Genomic DNA, 22,120 nt, shown 5'->3' on the forward strand with positions numbered 1-22,120 from the left:
TACTCTGTCCCACCCCGATAATTCTACGTCTCCACAACAAAGGAGACCTCAGCTTTGGAAAAACAACACCCCACTACGAGTCGGTCGACAGATATTGAACTGATAACGTCAACAGACAAATACCCATGCGTAGTTTTGCGCTAAATAATAGGTATTGTTTATTTCTGAGTAACTGACGACCACGTCTCGTTGTAGCGCTCCATTACTAACCCCTCCCCTGTCGGGAAACCATTGGCTTACTCAGTAACAAGTAGTCCCCCCACAGTCCCCCACCGGTTACAAGGTGGCCAGCTGAGTGTATCAACCCACTCTGTGTTGAATAGGATGTTTTTTTCTCAACCGTTAAAAATCTACTTTGCTCAACAATTTTTGTTGGCTGCAGGAGTTTGAAGGCAGGCGCGAAAATCCAGCAGGTAATTCGCTCGGAGTGCAAAGTCTTAGTCTACACTCTGTGACTCAAGTGATATCAAGTTGTGACAAGGGGTCATTCAGTACCTAGAAATTGTGTAATACCAGGAGCCATAATCAATTATGGCTCCTGGTAATTAATACGGAGCTAGAGGTCAGGCGAGAGCCAACCAGCTTGAAACAGCTGTCGGCGGTTGCCGCATTCTGTTGATTCTCGGTTTGGTCTCTATCATGTCGCTTTCGTGTTAAGTTTTCTACGCAGTCCGATCAGCCTTGCAGAAATTTGAGTCATTTATATTTTTGGCTGATTAGATCTTTCACAGATCCTGCGTATACTTGCAGCATTTTCGTTGTGCGGTTCCTTGCAGATTGTTTGCTTCCATTTTTTGAGACGGGATCACTGATTACCCAGAACTCCTTTGCCTTGTGAACTTGGTAACCAAGCCATCAGGCAGCCATATTGGTGAGTTGTGTATGTTTTCCAGAAAAAGAAATTCAATTTTTCAACAACATGAATCACTGGTCATTGTTTATTCGGTCAAAAAATATGGAAGTTCTAAAATGATTCTTTAGGATTCAAGGAATCTGAGACCAGTGATGGAAGGTAAGCTGCAAATTTGTGTTGGGCTTAATGACAGCTGGTTTCTTGCGAATGCCTGCATGTCCTCCTTAGTTTCACCTATTTTGTGTACATACCAACCAAGCTTAGAGACATTAGAACTTAAAATTCAAACAGCCCAAACATATATACTGGTTTGTAAGACCTTGTAAGACACGTATTTGCTAAATATCATCGATAAATCGATACATTTTACGACATACTATTTAATATTTTGCCAATGCACATGAGCAAATATAAGTTCTTACTTAAGCGTAAGCTTATTTAATTGCTTATACTTGGTGCTTAAATTTAGCTTAACTTAACTTAACTTAACTTCACAAGTTCAAAATATAAACTTGCGAATCAGCTTATCAAAACCATGATGCTGTGAAAATGCATGTCAATCAAGCTTCCCATTTTTCAGATGACATATCGATCAAAATACATGTAGATCATTGGAAAACTAGTCGATGAGTCGATTGTAAGCGATATTTGTCGATAATTGTCATTTGATTAGTTCAAATTGTCGATAAAAGTTGATAATCACAAAGATTTTAAGGGCTTGTTGTAGATTTATGTTGATTGTTATGGTACCTTGTGCAACAGGACAATTCATTACTACTTTACTACTAAATCAATACTAGCTTGAGCAATTTTTGGTAAGCAGATGAAATAGAAAAAAAAAATGTTTCTGAAGGAACTGCCAGTTAAGCTGAAATATTTATATAAACTTGAAAAAGCAAATTGTATTATTATTAATCCCAGAATTGAGTGTTTACCTCAACAAATGAACCCTGGGTTACAAAGAACTCTTTTCAGTTTTGCGTGGTTGCATCAATGATCAATTATTGCCCTCTATTTAGTTCTACATGTAAGTGAAGAATACCCTATCCCTCCAAAGCACCTTCAAACTATTAGACATCCAGTTACGCAGTTCTGTTCATTGTGTAGCCCCGCAGCCACTTCAGTGAAACCAAGGTAGGTCATAGGGGAGGGGTGATCCCATTCACTGTGTAGCTGCATAGTCACTTCAGCCAAACCTTGGAATATCATAGGTGGATGGGTTGTCCTGTTCACTACATTCCCATTTTGCTTAGCTTTTGCCAAACCTTGAATATGTCTGTATTTCTTCTCGAACTTATTTACTTTTATTTCCAAATGAAGGTTGAGATGGGGCAAAATATTAGCTACTATTTATGGGATAAACTGTGTTCTTTAAGTCCTTGTTTTAAATGCCTGACAGATTCTCATGGCAAGTGGGACAAGTCAAGAGGTAAACCAGGAAGACATAAAGAAGAGGTATGAGTAGAATGCTGGTGATGTTTCTTTTACATTCATTCCCTTTACTAAAGATTAAAGCCATGTTGTGTTTGTGTATAGCCTGAGAATTATACAAATGTACAACCTGGTTCCCAGTTTTGGCATGTCACAGAGGGTTTCAAGGTAGCCATAAGGAATCATAAGTTAAGGGTATATGTGTAGTTGCCGCTTAAGTTAGGAAAGCCTGTTAGACAACAAATGATTTTAAAACCAAGCATTTCTCCACAAGTTTTACATTGCACACTCACATCCAACTTGGAAGTAGTTCAAGATTCTTCCATTCATCTAAAACCTCTTCATAAATTGACAGCAAATACAGACTACATGTCACTGGACAAGAGAGCTGCAAAGTGAATCTTGAATAGTTTGCTTGGACTTTTATAGTTAGACAATGTATGCTGACTTAGCCAGTACATGTAGTTTAGGGTGTACTGTACAGTACAGCAGCTTGGCTTTACATATGTACTTTACACTCTGTAAGAACAACCAGAAGACAATTCAATGCTTGCTATTTCTTGGATATGGTATACATGTAATGGCTCATACACCATGGCTGCTAAGCCAATCAAATCCCTGGAATTGCATTATACAATGATCCAGTTTTTAATAATTGTGGATAGTGCAGAAAAATCAGGGTCCTTTCTCGCACAAGCACAAGGACCCTGGCAATGAAGTTGACAAACATAGTTCTTTGCCAGTTACTTTCCGTCAAAAAAATTCTTAGCTCAAAACAATTGAAGACTAAGTAAAATATTTTTGTCTTGTGATGTTAAACCAGGTCCTCTCTGCAAAAGAGGAAGTTCGCCCTGAGTATGAAGAGTACCTTCTGTTGCTACAGCAGAGAAACAGGTAATTTAAAAAAAATAGATCCTTCTCCAAAATGGCGGCAACAGATTTGAATGAGTTAAAGCTGAACTGAATGAAAAACTGATACCAGCACTGGAAAGAGCACCTTTACTTTAGTAACCTTTCAAAATTTCAGCATATTAAGTGTTATATCAGCTTAGGAAATGTAAGATGAAATTTGACAAATTTACAGATGTTTTTATGACTGGGGGTATATGTCATATATCAATATGTAATTTTAACTTATTTGAATTTTTGGCCACCATTTTGGAGAAGGTTCTATTTCACACCTTCCTTTCTCTATATAATGTTACTGAACTTTTAATAATTTACATTTGATAATGGTGACATGTCGTCACCGAAACATCATGTTTTAATCTGGCTACTTTTTATTCAGAAGTGGAAGGAGATAGAAAAATGCCTTGTTAACGTCACTTACAAAAGATGTAATCGTCTTCGCTGAGACATGCAGAGTGATCTAGCTGGGATTCAAACCTGTCATGCAGCCTGGTATTCTATCATCTTAACAAACCACACTGCAAATATTCATACTTAACAAATTTCATCATAGGTTGTTAAAGAAGTTAAAGAAAAAAGATGAGCAGCAGATTGAACTGGAGAAAAAGGAACAAGGCTTCTCTATATATGTCAATGGTGCTAATGTGGAATTGGGAAGAGAGTACTCAAGAGCTAAGTCACGCACCTCATCAAGGCACACCAAAACTGCTGGAGGTAGGATTAATATCTTGATTAGCTTTAAATGTCACAAGATTTTGACCAGTGTGTGGTTTATGACAATATGGCTGTGATCTTACATTACATGTAGTTTTTTCAAAATTATGCAGTGTTCCAGATAACTTTCAAAATCAGAGAGTCAATGAAGAATTTTGAGGGGTCAATATAGCTCTGGTTCTCTCTAAATCTTCTCAAGTTTGCCATTCATTTTGTCAGGTCAGGAAGCCAGGCTTCTCGGGTTTTTGACCTGAGACCCCTCTCTTATCTGGAACACTGTTATGGTCCCTGTTATCCAATTTGTAAACACACACACGCACTGTACACATACACAAAACTGAAATGTTTGAAAGCATCAAGAACACAAAAAAATGTCCAAAGTTTTGCAATAGAGGTTTTTAAGCTTTGACATAACAAGTAAGATCAATCATCACGCCATTGCAATCAGTGGCAGCATGACAATAATTCAATTCTAATTTTTATTTTAAATCAGTCATTTTTTTTTTTGTATCATTCATTTAAAAGTATATCATTCTATATAATTATCAAGTATTTGTTACGGCTGTAAATGCTCTCCTGACAGACTCATCCCTGGTTGATTCAATTAATTTTGGATGTTGTTTATTTTCTTGGCTTGTACAGATGCATATCGTGAAAGGAAGAGGTTACTACAGCATGAACTGGAAACTTTGGAGAGAGAGGCTGAGGCCAGGTGAATTTATGATTTTGTTTAATGTATTATTAATATTAAGTAGTTTTATATGTCTGACAGTATCTTTGTTTTGTTAAAAAGGGTTATTCAACAGATGTTGTATCATAAAGGTGGTTTAGTTTCTATTCTTTTTGCAAACTCCTACAGTGAAGCTTAAGGATGGTGCCTACTAACACAGAAGTATTTTTGTGCAGTTTATGACTATGCGGGAAAAGCAGATCTTAGCAAGGGCTACGGAAATCCAAAAAGAAAATTGGGGGTAACCGAGCATTTTTCAGAGATAATTAGGCAACAATATTTCCAGAAAGCGCCAAAATATAAAGCAATGTATGGATCTTTTTTCTAAATAGAAGCTTATTTACCTCTGAAAAATGCATGGTTACCCCCAATTTTCTTTTTGGATACCAAGAGCACTTGCTAAGTTCTGCTTTCTCTGCATAGTTTTAAACCGCACAAAAACATCCCTGTAATAGTGAGCACTACCCATAGGAAACCCGAGTATCTTGAGATGGGCAGAACGTATGCGTAGTAACAATAGTAGGCACCGTCCTTAAGGAGCCACTGTCAGGGTGATTTTTCTGTATTGTGGTCAAACTGCTCAAATGTTTGACAAATGACCTTTTCTCTAACATCAAATTTCTGTTAGAGCACCGGGAGGAAATTAATGAGTGATTTTTCCAAGGAAGAACAAACTACTGTATAATTAGTTTTTAGCGATTTCTCTAAATTGCACAGGACAAACTTGAAAAAATTGGCCAATTTTTTCAAGTTGCAATCCATTCTCATCTAAGCCATCCGCAGCCAAAAATAATTAATACTACAATCGTGGACGATAGGGTTAAGAAACTGTCAGTCCAAATTCGAGCGCTACAATGATACGTCAACAACACGCCCCCCCTCCCCCCGCTCCCCCTCATCAATGTTGTTCTGCGGCTGAAAAAAAGGCTGGGTCATCGTCTGGCCTTGAAAGCAATATTGAGTAAGGGGGAGGGGGGGGGGGGGGAGTGAAGGTTTGGTACATGTACTTTCCAGGCAGTGTTTTCTTTAAGGTACATGTATATTCGAATATATGTGCAAAATTTGCACTTTTCTTAGCGAGATTTGTCCACGATAGTAGTTTGTGTGCACTGGTAGGGTAATTGTTAACACAACTGAACCGCTATTTTAATGTTTCCATCACTACAAAATAATATGTTTTTGGCTATTTAAAGTTACACTAAGAATAGGTGACATATTGCCCCTTTGAAAAATAAACTAGTACCGGTAAGTGAAAATAAAGAAACATGCACTAAGCTATTTTTGGAGTTCCTATGATGATGGAAATCCTGAAAAGTGATTGAATTTCAATGCAGTAGTATCCAGGCCTGGAAATTCTGGAAAATAAGGAGAACACATGGATAGTCAAGGAAAATTGGACCTTTTCAAATTTAAATGAATGTTATAAAAATTGTAGTGGCAATTCATGACAATACTTTTAAGATGTGTACTGTCACTGTATTAAAGTGGGTATGACATAATTACACTGTACTTGTATATCCTCTTTGTAACAAAATTTGTTTAAATTTGTATATTATCACAGAGATGTCAGAGTCAAGACAGCACCTGACCAAACTCCCACCTCTCGCAAGGGCTGGAATTATGTATGTTTGACTGGTTTCTTAAATTAATGTGTGGTTCTAGAAAAGATCCATACCAAACTCTAAGGTGGTAAAGTGTGAAGCTAAACTGGAATATATGACGGAGTGGCTGGGTCAAATAAAATGACCCTCTTTTTTTGGAGGGGGGAGGGTATGGACATTTTCTGAAGCAACATTCCGCGCCATAGAATGACATATCATAAGATAAACATCGAGTGCTAGTACATAATCTTCGTTTTACAACTGTTTCCCAAAAGTTTTTTAACTAAGATACATTCGATCAGCTGAGTGCCACTTTCAAACAAAACATTGCATCATTGAATATTTATGAACATTCAAAAAAGCGTGTTTCCCGTGACGTCAAGTTGACACAATATGCATTTACCAGCAGCAATTGTTTAGTTTGTTCTTTGTGTGTTTGCATTTATCATTAAAAAGTGACTTTTTGCTAATAGGTGCTTTAACATACATGTAATTTCCTCGCTTGTTGAGCAAGTGTGAATCATTAAAATATATGATGCGTCTTATAACCGAGTAATTTCAAGGAACTTTCTATTTGAGAACTTGACATGGTCATTTTCTTAAGATGTGGGTGCATCTTATAACCAAGTGCGCCTTGTAACCGAAAAACTATGGATCATGTAATTTTGTTTGATTTGGAGAATATTGTAAAACTGTATACCAGTTTTACACTTTATGTTCTTTTGACTCTCTTCTGGTGGTTCATGATTTTGCTGTTTCCTTATGATGCACTGTTTGTTTGTATTTTTAAAGGACTCAATACAGATAAGAACTGATGAAGGAAAGAAACTGAAAATAAGAGCACCAGGTATCCTGCATTAATTTAATTGCATTTACATAGAGCAGTTTTAAATTGAATGTCGAAAGCAATTTCGTGTTTGGTTTTGCATTACTACGCTCTGTGATTGGTTAACAAGACTTGCGCCACTTTATCAACCAATGGGAATCCAAACCAAAACCAATCGTGTTTTCAACACATGCATTTTCCCGCGCTTGGTGCCAGTTACATGTATTTGCTTGAATTATGACTGGCTCGTTGTGTTGTTTACGTCTGTTGCGATTGGCCAGAGTAATTACCTTGGTTTTGGTTTTACGACACTCAATTGGAAATCGCTCTATTGATCATAATTACATATAAAGCACACAATGGTGGATCAGTACCATAAATATCACTTACAAGTAATCAAAAACAGAAATTTTTAATTCTATTTAAGGTTGATGTGTGAATAATGTAACTGACTTTCAGATCATGTATTTTTCTTTTAGGAAGGCTCACTGGTAAATACAGTGAAGATTTTGAATCTTTGGCAGTGGATGGTAGTGACAGTATCTCAGATCAGGTAATTAAGAAGATAATAAAAATTGTTAAAGATGGTGCCTACTTTTGTTACTGCACATACGTTCTGCGCATCTCGAGATACTCGGATTTCCTGTGGGTGGTGCCTACTAATTATACAGGAATATATTTTATGCGCGGTTTAAAACTATGGTGAGAAAGCAGAACTCAGCAAGTGCTGCTGGTATCCAAAAAGAAAACTGGGGGTAACCATGCATTTTGCAGAGATAATAAAGCTTCAATATGGAAAAAGACGCCATACTTTGCCTTGTATTTGACAGTTTTTTTAGAATTATTGTTGCTTAATTATCTTTAAAAAAAAATGCGTGGTTACCCCCAATTTACGAAAAAAAAACTTGAAAAAAATTGGCCAATTTTTTCAAGTTGTAATCCATTTCCATCCTAGCCATCGGCAGCAAAAGATACAAAATACTAGCTTATGTATACTCGTAGGGTAATTGTTAACCATACTGAAACATTTTGAACATTTCCATTGATACAAATATGTTTTCTCGCTATAATTTCTAAAGCACACTAAATATCGGTGACACTGCTCCTTTAAAGTGGCTGCTGTATACTGGACCTTCTTGTTCATTTGTATTTTAGAGTTTAAACAATTTTTTCCAACATTGTTTCTTTCATTCAGGATGATCTTAATGATGAATATAATGTAGATTTGGATCACGAAGATGATGACGACGATGATGATGATGATAATGAAATGGATGAGCTCACGCTAAGCTTTAATGATGTTGAGGTACAGAGAAAGTCATCATTCTCACTGTGATATTCAGGTTGCAAGGCTAAGAAATTTTAGAACAAGTAAATGACTATCTATTTCAAATTCAAATTCCAAACCTCACATCAAGAACTACTTGTAATGACTGTATAAGATTTGTCCAACACAATGCATTCACACAATATGTTTACCGTATTCAGAGGTTCTACATGCAATATGGCCAGATATTTTACAAGTTGGAAGTATAGTATTGAATGCCCACAAGTGCATGTACATATTTATCCGTTTAAAAACCATAGAACAAGTTTTCTATTATTCCACATCATGGTAGTACCTGTGATTTAGCCATCCACAATTGCACATGCAGTGCTGTAGTATCATATAGTATATTTTGCTCCGACTATGCTTGAAAAGACAGCAAAAAATTGGGCCGATGGAAGGCTGCGGTGGAAGCCCTATGCTCCGGTCAGAGGGAAGAGGATTAAGCATGCATGAAAAGATTTGCCTGGGATTTGTAGGATTCCAGATTTTATTTACCCAAGATTTGTAGTTTGCAGTGATCAGGAAGCTGGTCAGCCATAAATCATAAATCATAATCAACTGAAATACAATTAATAAACATGTTACTTTTTACATCAGTTTGCTGTAACTGCATTAAAGGGGAAGTATTATGGGATTTTTGATATCTTTTGTTAAAAATGATGAAATAAGACCTTCAATCACCTGCCAAATAATTCTAGAATGACGAGAGGAACGAATTCAACTCAATTCTTGAAAGAAACAACTTGTGATCTGTTCTAGCGCATTTTGGAAACAAAAATGCGAGAACTTGAAAAACATTAGCCTAATATTTTTCAAGTTTCAATCCAAACCGGCCTACCCTGTCTCTGCTATTTTGAAAATCTTGTCACCTGACTTTGCCACCTCATGAATACGGTACTGAATAACTTACAACAATGTGGAAATTCACAAAATTTTTCATTTCACGAACCGAAGTGCAAATCGTAGTGTAAATTATAAATGCTATATGAGTCATGTTTTCCATGCTCTCATGTTATTGTCTGATATAAAGAAATTTTGTATAAATCATATTTCTTTGCATCATTAAATATAAAGGTGTACAAGCTTTTTTCCCCTTGTGGTGTGTTGATTTTAAAGGCCATTACAACACAGTTCCTTCCCATCAAATATGTACATGTACACTCTTATGTGGAACAATAGGTGTACTTTAATGTTCCTGATTTCTTGTTTTTAGACACTACGTAAATCTCTAGAAGCTGATGAGTCCATAAGGGAAAGTATAGAAGCAGCTAAAAAGGTATGATACAATAATGTTCTAATAAATTTATACAGCTGATCAACAAATAATGATAATAAAAAACATAATAATAATGGGAATTTCAGTGCAATCTACGGGCGCTTCACTTGAGCCTTTTTATTATTAGTAGAGGGGTACCTGTATATTAACATTTTTGGCCTTGAAATCTGAATTGTTTCAAATCAACTCTTGTGGCATACAGACTGGATATCATGTAACAGTTACGTAGAAACAGTAGAAACAGTTACGCATTTAGTTTTAAACCTAGAGACTTGTATGAGAAGAATTAGCCCTTACATTTAACTAGAAACCTTATTATACTACTCAAGCAAGACAGCATTGAACATTTGTATTCCTATAAGCATAAGTAACTTGACTCTTTTGTGTGAATTGTTCAAGTTAAAGGGAAAGTAATAATGGAAGCTAATTCTTAGAATGTACAGTATGCCTTTAGGTCAAGGTCTGTTTATGGAACTTTGTTTCTTACAAGATATCTTGTCTACATACATTTGTACCAAAAGACAGACAGGATACTGAATAATTAATGCTGACTTCAATATTGAATTGGAGCAATTCAAATTTCAAGCCCAAAAATGCGCATACACCCCTCTTGCTCCAAGCGCGTCAAATATAAATGTACCTTCTTAGATTTTATACATTGAAAGGGATATCTTTTTGTTCTTGTCTTTTGCAATGAATACTCATTCTTTAGAGACTTGAGGAAGAAAAGAAGGATGCAAAGGGAAAGGGAACCAACAACAATTGCAGTGATGACGATGAGGGTGATGATGATGAAATTGAAGAAGAGCTAGAAGGAGCCAATGACAGTTTGAATCTACATGATGTTGTGGCACTCGAAAGGCTTCCTCAGTTGACAAGCACACCAGGTGAGAGAAGAAGGGAAGTTGAGAGCCCTGTTGTCCAAAGTCAGGACATTCATGAAGTAGAAACTTCAGATCTGAAGACAAGGAATTCAAGAGATAAGGACAGTCAGCTTGGTTTGGCAATAAACACTGACCAGTGGAAGAAGAAACAGGCTGAAACAAGCAAGGGTTCATCTGTGACTCCTGATGGTAAGGGAAAGGAAGACAATCACAGGAATAAAAAGTATAGAAATGTTCCAGAGAGCCCTGCAGAGGATTTGGTTGTTCTCAGCTTCTCATCTTCAGGAGGTAAGCTAAAGTGATCAGCACCTGAATAATAGTTCCTCCTCCTTCTCATTCTCCTTTTCCTCCTCCTCTTCTTTCTTCTCTCGTTTCTCTTGCTCTTCCTCCTCCACCATGTCCTGCTCTTGCTCTTCCTCCTTCTCCTCTTCTTCCTGGTCCTTCTCCTCTTCCTCCTGCTCTTCCTCTCCCCCTTTCTCCTGCTCCTTATTCTCGTCCTCCTGCTCTTCTTCTCCCTCTTCCTTCCGCTCCTTCTCCTCTTCCTCCTGCTCTTGCTCTCCCTCTTCCTCCTGCTCTTGCTCTCCCTGTTCCTCCTGCTCCTTCTCCTCTTCCTCCTGCTCTTCCTCTCCCTCTTCCTCCTGCTCCTTCTCCTCTTCCTCCTGTTCTTGCTCTCCCTCTTCCTCCTGCTCCTTCTCCTCTCCCTCCTGCTCTTGCTCTCCCTCTTCCTCCTACTCCTTCTCCTCTTCCTCCTGCTCCTTCTTCTCTTCCTCCTGCTTTTGCTCTCCCTCTTCCTCCTGCTCCTTCTTCTCTTCCTCCTGCTCTTGCTCTCCCTCTTCCTCCTGCTCCTTCTCCTCTTCCTCCTGCTCCTTCTCCTCTTCCTCCTGCTCCTTCTTCTCTTCCTCCTGCCCTTGCTCTCCCTCTTCCTCCTGCTCCTTCTCCTCTTCCTTCTGCTCTTGCTCTCCCTCTTCCTCCTGCTCCTTCTCCTCTTCTTCCTGCTCTTCCTCTCCCTCTTCCTCCTGCTTTTCCTCTTCCTCTACCTCCTGCTCCTTCTCCTCTTCCTCCTGCTATTCCTCTCCCTCTTTCTCCTGCTCCTTCTCCTCTTCCACCTGCTCTTCCTCTCCCTCTTCCTCCTGCTCCTTGGCCTCTTCCTTTTGCTCTTATTCCTCCGTCTTCTCCTCCTCTTTCACCTTCTCCTCTTTTTTCCATCAAAGTTTAATTATGAAAGGGGGGTGGGTGGTTCATGATTCTAAAAGTAGCTGATGCATTCTTGATAGCCAGTTTCCTTTTCATAAGTAACCTTTAAAATCTTTTTTGTTGTTTATATTTCAGTTAAACGAAAAGAGAGGACACTGTCAGCAACACGGTAGGTTTCATTTACAGTTGCATAGATATGTGTTGTATGTTTTCTATGGGCCTAATTTAGTTGTGAAATTGTTAACTGTTTCAACTGAATTTTTTTTTTGAGAAGATGCCAGATGCTTCATATTGTGGTAAATTTCTGGACTAAATTTAAATGTAAGGCAGTAATTCATCACAAGTCACCACAGCTTGTTACATGCACAGACAAGTGAAACTGTTGCAGTGAAAAGGGGTTCCTTACAACAAATGCACAGGGACATGTAAATGTTAGGTCTACTGAGTACATTTTCATTGATTCCACGGAATTGCAGAAATGTTTATGAGTAAAAGTTGCAGAACAGGAAACTGTTGTGAGAAAATGAGCACCATAAGACTGTTTCAGAGGGTGAAGGGGGGGTTATCATCTTAAGAGCAATTCTCTAGGAAAGTGAAGCAAAGTTGGAAATGAAAACTTTTAACCCCTCTTCAATTTTTGTGTGTAGGTAGGTTACCTTGGGGGATAGACAAAAACAACCATATTTGGATCGGCAGATGTATCGTTGCCATGGTAACCGCACTATATGACGTCGGCCTTGGGACCATGTTTTGAGCAAAAGTTCCACTCTCAAAAAGTAAAAGTAAACGAGTCTGGTTCTCGGGTGCATGTGAACCAATTCAAGTAAAAATCATACAGATGGTAGAACCACTCTCCCAGTTTATAAAATTCGCCGTTACAATAATTTGGGTTTTATAAACAAGAAGAAAATGCTCGTCCTACTACGTTCCCTGTCAGCCATTTAGACAAGCAGGAAAACCAAGCACAACGATATTCGTTATTTCTCCGAAAGTACTCTTTCCACATAAACCAAATTAGCAGCAGAGATTACATAGATATTGACGTTTCTAAATATCATAAAATCAATTTGGGGAAAACTATACTCTGGCCATGGGTGCTGAAGACACCTGGGACAAATTGCAAAAAATTGCAAAATTGGTAATTTTAAGAGCTCTAGTATTTAGCTCATACAGGCTTTAGAGAGAGAAAATCAGCTTCAAAAGTATCTTTTATCATCTTGTCTGCTACCTACATTTAGTAAATAAAGTTTTGGCCAACAAATTTGATGAAATATAAATTGATACAAAACCTACCATGAGGGTATTGGGAATTTCTTCAGGATGCTTTCGTCGCGTGGTTCTCTCCAGTATCTCTCCTTCGCACGTTCCGTCTTTTTGACCAAATCTAGCGCAGACTAACAGTTACTCCCATCAAATATCCAGTTTGCTGTGTTTCAGACCAGGGATGATGATACAAGTAGCCCGCATACACTTGACAAAGAATAGTTGACAAAGTCCAAAACATGGTCGTAATGCTTGCGATTTCTGCCGTCGAGCAACTAAATTCATCTATATTATTCAGCCAGGAAGTAAAGTTAATGTGTCGAGATCGATATACAAAGCAAATGCATGCCTTTGAACAATCCAAAGTAACGTCTTTGGCTAAAATCCGGTCAGATATTGCGATAGTCAACAAGCCAAGAATGGTAAATAAACTGAACGCATAGGCCGGAAGTCCGAGAAGCACAACCGCTGACCGGATGTAACACAATGTAATGGGATGTAACACCGGATGTATTAGTAATGATATCCTCTTGTAATGGGGTTGTTTCACAATGGCAATGGTGAAGAAAGCCAAAAAAAAAAAAAAAAAACCAGAAAAACCGACTAAAACAAAAACAAAGGAAATGACGCTGAACTGAAGCTTGGGTGAAAATTAAACGCATGATCATAATAGCCGCACCCCCCCCCCCCCCCGCCCCCCCAAAAAAAGATTGCCCTTTAGACTGTGAAAATGCAATTACAAATTCAGTTATGATCGAACTATTCGTGACAACGTGACAAGAGAATGAAAAATTCGCGCGTGAAATCTTATAATTATTTACCTGCACAGCAAAGAATAAGATCCATTTCGTTGCTGATTTCATCACGGTTTATACTAAGTCCCTATAGGCTTACACGTGCCTGGAAATATCCCTTTGACATTGAGTTTTATATTGTTTCCACAGCACTCACAAACCGAAACGTCCCTTTTAGGATTTGAAAGAGACCAACTTTCCATTGTCCCGACCAGGATATTTTCCTTCGCACGACGATATGCAAATTTCCCTTACAGTGTTTTGATCGACGGCACAAATTTACGTCCGGTCACCCCTCCCTCCGCCAAAAAAAAACAACAGCAAAAAATAAATAAATAAATAAATAAATAAACAGAAAGAATGCCAAAATTTGGGTAGGTATTAGGTACTGAATGTGAAAATTTATCGGCTTGAAGAGGACTTATTTATTTCTGGAGGAGAAGTGGGTCAAAAATTCCAACTTCGTAACTTCTCATGTATACGCTAATGCCCCAGATCAGCGACGTATCTTACATGCAGGCCATCCTCAACATCCAATAAGCAATGAATTAAAAACAAACAAACTCAGGAAACATGGGCGGCTTATGTAGTTGCGTAAAACGATTAGTGAAGCTCTTTTATTTTGTCCTCTTTATTCACCACTGTAAAACAGTCATAAAAGCGGATCAAAAGTCGTCCTTTTATCCCCCCATCAATGATATATTGTACCAAAAATATCTAAAGAAGAGATAATGCCATTGCGACAATTAGCCGAAGCTAAAAAAACAAACAAACAAAAAGCGCGTATATCGCATTTAAAACTACATCCGGTCAGCAGTTTTGCTACTCGCATTTCCGGTCTACATACGTTTGGTCGTAAACAGGTCGTAAACAACAATTTCTTCGCTTCTCAACCATGCACCACGGAATGTACGGCTCGATTTAGCCAAAGACGTTATTCAGAATCGTCGCAGACATGCATTTCCTCAGCTGTGATCTTGATGCGCCTATTTAACTTCCTGGATGGATTGTAATGATGAATTATTTCGATACTCGACACACGACTGTGTTTGACCTGTTCGACTGTTCTTTATTCGGGTTAATGCATCATCATCTTTGGTCTAAAAGTAGATGTTCGGCGAGGCCAAGCAGTTAGATTTGTCCTTTCCGCTAGAGTCTGTGCAAGATTTGGTCAAGAAAATGGAGCGAGCGAACTGAGGAGAGACCCATCCTATACGGCAAGAGCCTCCTGAATAAATTCCCAAAAGTTGCAAGGTAGGCTTTGTTTCAATTTATATTTCATCAAATTTTGTCGGTCAAAACTGAATCAATCAAATGTAGGTAACAGGTAAGATGAATGAAAAAACCTCTGAAGCTGATATTCTCTATCTAAAGCCTGTTTGAGCCAATTACTGGAGCCCTCAACATTTCCAATTTTGCAATTTTTTGCAACTTGCCTCGGATGTCTTTAACACCCATGGCCAGAATATAATTTTCCCCAAATAGATTTTATAATATTTATAAACTGCAATATCTATGTAAGCCCTGCTGCTAATTTGGTTTTTGTGGAAAGAGTACTTTCGGAGAAATAACGAATATGGTTGTGCTTGTTTTTCCTTCTTGTCAAAATGGCTGACAGGCAACATAGTAATACGACCAAGGTCTTCTTGATTATAGAACCCAAAATACTCTAACAGCAAATTTTATAAACTGGGAGAGTGGTTCTACCATCTGCATGAATTTCATTTGAATTGGTTCACATGTACTCGAGAACCAGACTCGTTTATTTTTACTATTTGAGAGTGAATTTTTCGGTCAAAACATAGACCTCAGGCCGACGTGATCAAGTGCGGTTTCCATGGCAACAACGCACCTGCCGATCTAAATATGGCTGTTTTTGTTCATCCCTCCAGGTATCCTACCTCCACACAAAAAATGAAGGGGGGTTAAAAATTTTCATTTCCAACTTTGCTTCACTTTCCTGGCCCCAGTTGTTCAAAGGCCGGATAACTTTATCCTGTGGATAAGTCACTATCTGACTGTTTCAATCTGAGAAAAGATTTCAGTATTTCCTCTTGTACAAGCGAATATGCACACTCTAACCACAGTTAAGTTTGTGAGTGTACGAAAACCTTGGACAACGTTGAACGTGAAGTATATTTTAGACCCTGAATAGTGCCTTATCCAGCGGATAAAGTTATCCGGCCTTTGAACAACTGGGGCCTGGAGAATTGCTCTTAAGGGACAGTATCACGCTATTTTTAGTGATACATTGATTATTTTTAGTAACACAATTTTGTCCCTTAAAAGGTATTATGATTATGCCCATCATTCTTGTAAGGGAGTCTACCCCCTCCTATCCCACCCCCCAGCTGTTTCCCCTGCTGTTATGAGTTCTCCAAAACATCTTTAAATATTAATTTTTATTAATTCTTAAAAACACAGATGGAGTGTTTCCTATGTTCTCTTTAATACAACCCATGGAAAATTACTGATTCCACTGAGTTATGACGGGATTTTTACACATTTTCTTGGAGGAGGGTTCTTAATGGTGATTAGATAGGCACCACTCATTAATTTGTCTTGTTTAGACTGGCTTTAAATCTCTTCAAAGGCAGGTACCATGTTCAGGGTAAATGGGTGCGAGTATCCCACTTCTAAGAAAATCCCTGGAACTTGTGGAGTAACTTGCTTTTCAGAGTATTTACTTACCAGTACCTTTGCTTTAAATATTTTTTGCTTCAGACGGAAGAAAAATGCAGATGAATATGAATCAACCAACCTCATCTCATCCAAACAAAAAGAGGCAGTGACTGCAGACACACAACAGCACAAAAGGTCAGTGTCCAATACATGCAATGGATTGAACCTTGAACATACATCAGAAATGACTTATGGATCATAAAAGATAAAATTAAGATGCCCCTTCTGAGCTGTTAATTCTGCCATTGTAACTTTAAAAGAGGGAAATTTGCTGAAGAGCTGTGAAGTATAAGTTAAATTCAAATGAGTATGATATTAACAGATGTATTTTGTCAGTTAGTGATACTGAGGCATAATCTGAAAAAGAAAATCCGAATTCTCCCAACAGGAGTCAACCTATGACCTTCTGACTACTAGTTCTATGCTCTATCATTGAGATACAGGAGACTTGTAGGAGCTACATGTAAGGCCATAAGATGGAATATTTGACAGATAAATGTTAGTCACAAAGCAACACCAGTTCTTCCTCACACTGTTTGTTTCAGTTGGTGGTGCATTTCTAACTCGTGGATAATTTTGTTTGCTTCCCTCCTGTTTTTTTTTTTTTTTAAGTGTTCAACCCCCCCCCCCCCCCCACCCACCCACTCCCTCTCCATCCCCTCAGGAACTTATATTTAGAGTCACTATCAATGGTCATTTCTTTATCTACATGTATACTCAGATTAGAGAAGGATCCACAAGATAAGGAAAGGACTCTGACATCTGGTGAGGACTTTTATTGTCCAAAACAGTATTTTAAACTCATCTTTAGTAGATGAGCTTGGGGGTTGGTGCCTGAAAGACCGGTGGTGCCACAGGTGAAGTGAGGTCTAAGTGAGGTACGAAACCATGGCAATCCTGTGAGCGGCAACCACCCGGCACCGTCACACTGAAGGATCAGTGGAGATGAAAACAAAAAGTATACAAATAAAAATACTTACCACACACACCACAAACCATACTTACCAAAGGGTGGGAGGGACTGGGAGCAACAAACTTAGACAGCACAAGCTCCGGCAAGTGAACAGATGCGAAATGAATTGGCACAAACATGTGAGCTGTAAGAACCCAGGGGCCCCTGCAAAATGCGGTGGCCGCCCCCTCATGTCCCAGCCATGCGGGCGCCGCTGACCAGCACTTGCCTCGATTTTAACTTTGCCTAAATTACATTTAGCCACGTATAAAAAAAGCAGAACTGTATTTACTGCAGCATTTTATCAACATGCTCTACTCTGGCATTGTTTTGTAAAGTAATACATGTATGGCCCTTTACAATTTAGTAAATTAATGTGAAACAGGAAACAGGACAGGTCTCTCGAATTCACTGATGATTTTTTAGCACCTGTTTTGCAGTGACAAAATTTTGAATGGTGGCTATAAAAGGAAACTTTCCTCTTTCGAAAAAGAAAATGCCTCTGTTTAGGGCGACTCAAAGTACTTGCCTTAAGATAGTATAATTAAAAATAATTATTCCACAAGCGTGCATTGGATATGAGATGATAGAGTTGGCTATAATCATCTCATATCCAACAGGTGCGAGTTGGATAATTGTTTCATTAAAAACAATCAAGAAATATTGCTAGATCTTGCTGATTTCTCTTTGCAAGAACAACCACAAGACAATTTAATGGTCGCTATTTCTTGGGCATGGTATAATGGCTCATATACCATGGTCGCTAAGCCAATCAAATCCGTGGAATTCCATTATACAATAACCCAGTATTTAAGTAATACATGTATATCAATCATGAGAAAGTGTGTTTCATCAGATATCCAAACACTGAGAAATCGGTTGAAAAAACGACGCACAGCCGAGCTTTTTTTAAATGACTTCGAGGTGTTTGCCTGGATATCTGATGAAACACACTTTCGAGTGTTTGATATGGCTTCTCAAACGATCAATACAGCTGTAGTTCTTGGGGAAATTCAAGGCTAAATTTGGCAAAATTTTATGGTAATAAGGAACACATATCCAAAGCACAGTCACAGTTACTGTAGTGATTTTCAATGTTTTCTCTTGATGAATTATTAATAAGTTTGAGAAAAATAAGTTATAGTGTGTATCATTTAATATTCATTTATTTCTCTTTCAGCTCCTGAAAAGAAAAGCCGACCCTTGTCTGCTACAAGGAGAAGTAAGGTAGCAGACAAGGTAGATGAAAATGCCGCGGAAATCTTTAAAGCAATGGCTGAAGAGAATCAGTCAGTAGGTGAGAAACAGTTAATTGAAAGAAATGCAACGACAGGTAGGAGACAAGTCAAAAGGGTGAGGCATGTCAGAAGCATGGACTAGCAGGCTATCTGTTGAAAACATATCCTTTACAGCAAGCTGGGCCCAGTTGGTCAAAGCCCGATTAAGCTAATCCTGGGTTAAGGTGAACCTTGATTCAAGTTTAATTACATGTACCAAACAATAAAGATTTTTCAAAAAAAATTTTTGTCCTTCAGTTTTGACGTAAACCTATCATTTCCATAAGCTCAATGTTAGCTTTTTAAAAAATTTGTAACAAGTGAGCTGAAAAACTCAGTTAACTTTTAATCATGTATTACTGTTAATCGGCTTTCAAACAACCCGGCCCTGGCCTTTAGTGTATGGAACATAAGCAGACACGTGGTAGAAAAGAGGTCCTTTTTAACCCCAACCCTACCCCCAAACCCAAACTTCTAAGTCACAATCTTTCTTCCAGCATTACACAGAACATAAAATAGCACGGAGTAGCAAAAAGGCAACCAAAAAAAAAAACAAAACAAAACTACAGGGTAGTACTGAGCATAGCAAGGAATTTTTTTCCAATGATGATTGATGATTGACGATGGCGATGATAATGTTGACGATGACAGGTTCTGTGTTTGCTGTTCTTGAATAAAATGATCACTCTGTACCTTACAGAATGCAAGAATTGAAACATAACGGAGCAAACCTTATTGTAACATTAGTTAGCCATAGAGGCTATACAAAAGTCATGTTTTCTTGATTAGAGAATTTTTCTCGCAGAATCCAAAGCTACTGGTCCCAGGACTGCTCCTGAAAGGTCAAAGGTACAGAGTGAGAGTTAATAATTATTATTACTGACTTACTTACAGTGAAGACCTCACTGTGCTAAGCTAAGTGGTGGCACCACAAGCCCCCATTGTAAAAGAGTTGCTTGAATTTAAATCTATATGCTCTACAAGAAATAACTATATTTTAAGAAAATTCAAGTACATGCAAAATGTAACTAGTTGTAGTGTTTTTAGTTAAGGTGAATACAGGAAGAAGAGCATTTAATTGCCGAATTTTATCTTACGGATAATTGTATTCATTTGCCATCAATAATTATTCACATCAACAGGGAAGACTGTTTGGCTGTACAATGCAAGTTGCACCACATTCGCTTTGATTGCAGACTTATCTTTGTTGTTTTATCTTATTTTACCTTCAGCAACACTCTGACCCTCCATTGTCTGAGATTAAAAGACCCTCATCAATATCTTCATGTCCACTAAAGACTGACGAGACAATAGCTCTTGTCACAGAAAAAGTCAGAAAAATGGATGCCAGGTTTGTGAGCTGAAGAGGAGCACGAGTGGAAATTTTAGTTATCAATAATATTGTAAAATAGTAGAACGTCAGGGGCTAAGCGCCCCGCAGTAAGGCTATGTTCATCTTGTACAAAACCTGCGCAGATCCAACGCATACTGGTTTAAACGTTTACTTGGATGTTTTGTTCCAGAACAGCATGGATCAATACCAGATTTGCATAGGCATACCTTTACTATAAAAACCCAGGTGTCTGTAGTGGCTCCATTGCAATATAAATGGAGTCTAAGTTGTTTAAGTTTTTCTTTATTGCCCTTATACAATGTAGGCAACAGCATAATCTAATAGAGCTCCTGGCAAAACTGGAATGCAAGGCTCCTTTCAAGGGTTCCAGTCCATCTCCAACACCACAGCTTTTACCACTGAAGGCTACAGTACCATTCACTCCAGTGACAAGTTCTACTTCAACAGAGTGCCAATCTAAGGTACAGTAGCTGTCTGTTACTCAGTACCGATAGCTTAATCTTCAAAAATTGGCTTGTTACATTTTACTAAAACTAACGTAAGTGAAGTCCTAATTTCCTTTGTTATACGAAAAAATAAAAAAATCAACACGCGTTAGGTCCTCTTTTGTTTCAGTTGTGCACATTAATTTTTCAGCAAGGTAACTCTTAAAATTCAAACGTTAAGGTAGAAATAAATAAAGAGCTACATTTCTTTAGGCTGATTTAGAGGTTATATTAACTTTTGCTTACCTCTGTCGTATGCAACTTCTGTAGTGCACGCTGCTCCTCCCACCCCCTCCCCCTCCAAAAAAAGCCCTTTACAACTCTCATAATTCAACGTTCCCTACACGTATGATTGCTGTAGGATTTTAAAACATGTTTCAAAATGTTAGGACGTGCAACAAGGTCTAGGTTTAATTTACACGAAGCAATTGGTATCGTAGGTTTGTTTTCAGCATGTCGCATACAACAAACTCGAACTGTCTAAATCAGCCTTTACATGCCAGCCAGTCTCTATGCCAGAGTGGAGCTAATTTGGAGTAATTGGATTCAAACGCGAATTTCCACTTACTCAGTTGTGGGGTTTCGACCATGTAAGCCCTTCGTTTGTGAGTAAGAGGAATGATTTGTATCCACGGTGTAGGCCAGGACCCCATTTCAAAAAGTATCTTAACATAAGTGTGAGTTTTCTGCAGTCGTTTCCTGCTTTTCCAAGGATTTTCTCGCACTCTCTTTGAGTTCCCCTTTCCTCAGTAAACTGCCTTCAGCCGAGAGATTCAATATAGTGCTGGAGAAAATCTTTCGGTTTGCTTAAATGGTTGCAGAAAACCCCCACTTAAGATACCCTGGAATGAGTTGCATAAAATTTAACGTCGGGCGTAACTGCTAACGCCAGACATTCAGCCCAGTCACATGCAGTATTTTAACGTCTGACGATAGCATTTACGCCCGCCGTTAAGTTTTATGCAACTCGTCCGAGGATCCCAATTAGCCTCTACAATGCAAGTGCCTAACAAACCACTCTTCTTCACAGGATTATGGCATAGAAGATTCCTTGGATGCTGCAGAGAATAGTAAAGATAATGACGAAGGAACAGATGTGTATTTTGAGATCCTCACAAACTGGGGAAACCCAAAGTACTTAGGGTTAACTGAGGTATGTGGCGATTGCAAATAGTAAATTTTAATTACTAACAGGACTGCTTGGTTAGTGGTCACGTGTAGATTTAAAGATCAGCAGCAGTCTGTTACAGTATTCCCAGCAAACTTGTCCTATTTTCACGGTATTTTTCATTCATCAGCGCATTGCTGAGCACAAAAATTTGGCAATTTGTAGACATTTCTTAGAAGCTCACGGTAACAACAATCTTTTTAAAGAAAGCCAATTTAGAGTTTTAAGGAAGTGCCAGGGCAAATTTGATTGTTTAGGCTTTGAAATACTGTTCATCAAGAATCTCAAGCCTAATTTACATATCCAGACGGACTCCATACGTGCCAAACTTTTTCTTTAATTTTTTTTCTCACGTTACAGCTTTTTTAATCATGTATTGTTCTTTTTAGTATTCATA

At 38.2% G+C, this 22,120-nt stretch overlaps 1 protein-coding gene across 2 annotated transcripts in view; it reads left to right on the plus strand.

Annotated features, from left to right (window-relative positions):
• Positions 1–849: 849 nt before the first annotated feature.
• Positions 850–22,120, plus strand: part of LOC146450909 (katanin-interacting protein-like) — a 51,643-nt gene continuing 30,372 nt past the window's right edge. For both annotated transcript variants that reach the window (XM_085099722.1, XM_085099724.1), the window contains exons 1-19: positions 850–1,012; positions 2,253–2,308; positions 3,108–3,178; positions 3,747–3,907; positions 4,550–4,619; positions 6,199–6,259; positions 7,031–7,085; positions 7,544–7,617; positions 8,260–8,370; positions 9,608–9,670; positions 10,383–10,842; positions 11,884–11,917; positions 16,530–16,622; positions 17,209–17,252; positions 18,620–18,736; positions 19,522–19,565; positions 19,949–20,067; positions 20,375–20,531; positions 21,586–21,708. In XM_085099722.1, coding sequence (XP_084955848.1) covers positions 1,006–1,012; positions 2,253–2,308; positions 3,108–3,178; positions 3,747–3,907; positions 4,550–4,619; positions 6,199–6,259; positions 7,031–7,085; positions 7,544–7,617; positions 8,260–8,370; positions 9,608–9,670; positions 10,383–10,842; positions 11,884–11,917; positions 16,530–16,622; positions 17,209–17,252; positions 18,620–18,736; positions 19,522–19,565; positions 19,949–20,067; positions 20,375–20,531; positions 21,586–21,708 — 1,920 coding nt within the window. In that variant the 5' untranslated portion in view covers positions 850–1,005. The remainder of the gene's footprint in view (positions 1,013–2,252; positions 2,309–3,107; positions 3,179–3,746; positions 3,908–4,549; positions 4,620–6,198; positions 6,260–7,030; positions 7,086–7,543; positions 7,618–8,259; positions 8,371–9,607; positions 9,671–10,382; positions 10,843–11,883; positions 11,918–16,529; positions 16,623–17,208; positions 17,253–18,619; positions 18,737–19,521; positions 19,566–19,948; positions 20,068–20,374; positions 20,532–21,585; positions 21,709–22,120) is intronic.

The sequence above is a fragment of the Pavona decussata genome, unplaced genomic scaffold (genome assembly GCF_977016875.1).
Source record: "Pavona decussata unplaced genomic scaffold, jaPavDecu1.1 SCAFFOLD_416, whole genome shotgun sequence".
Classification (NCBI taxonomy): Eukaryota; Metazoa; Cnidaria; class Anthozoa; order Scleractinia; family Agariciidae; genus Pavona; species Pavona decussata.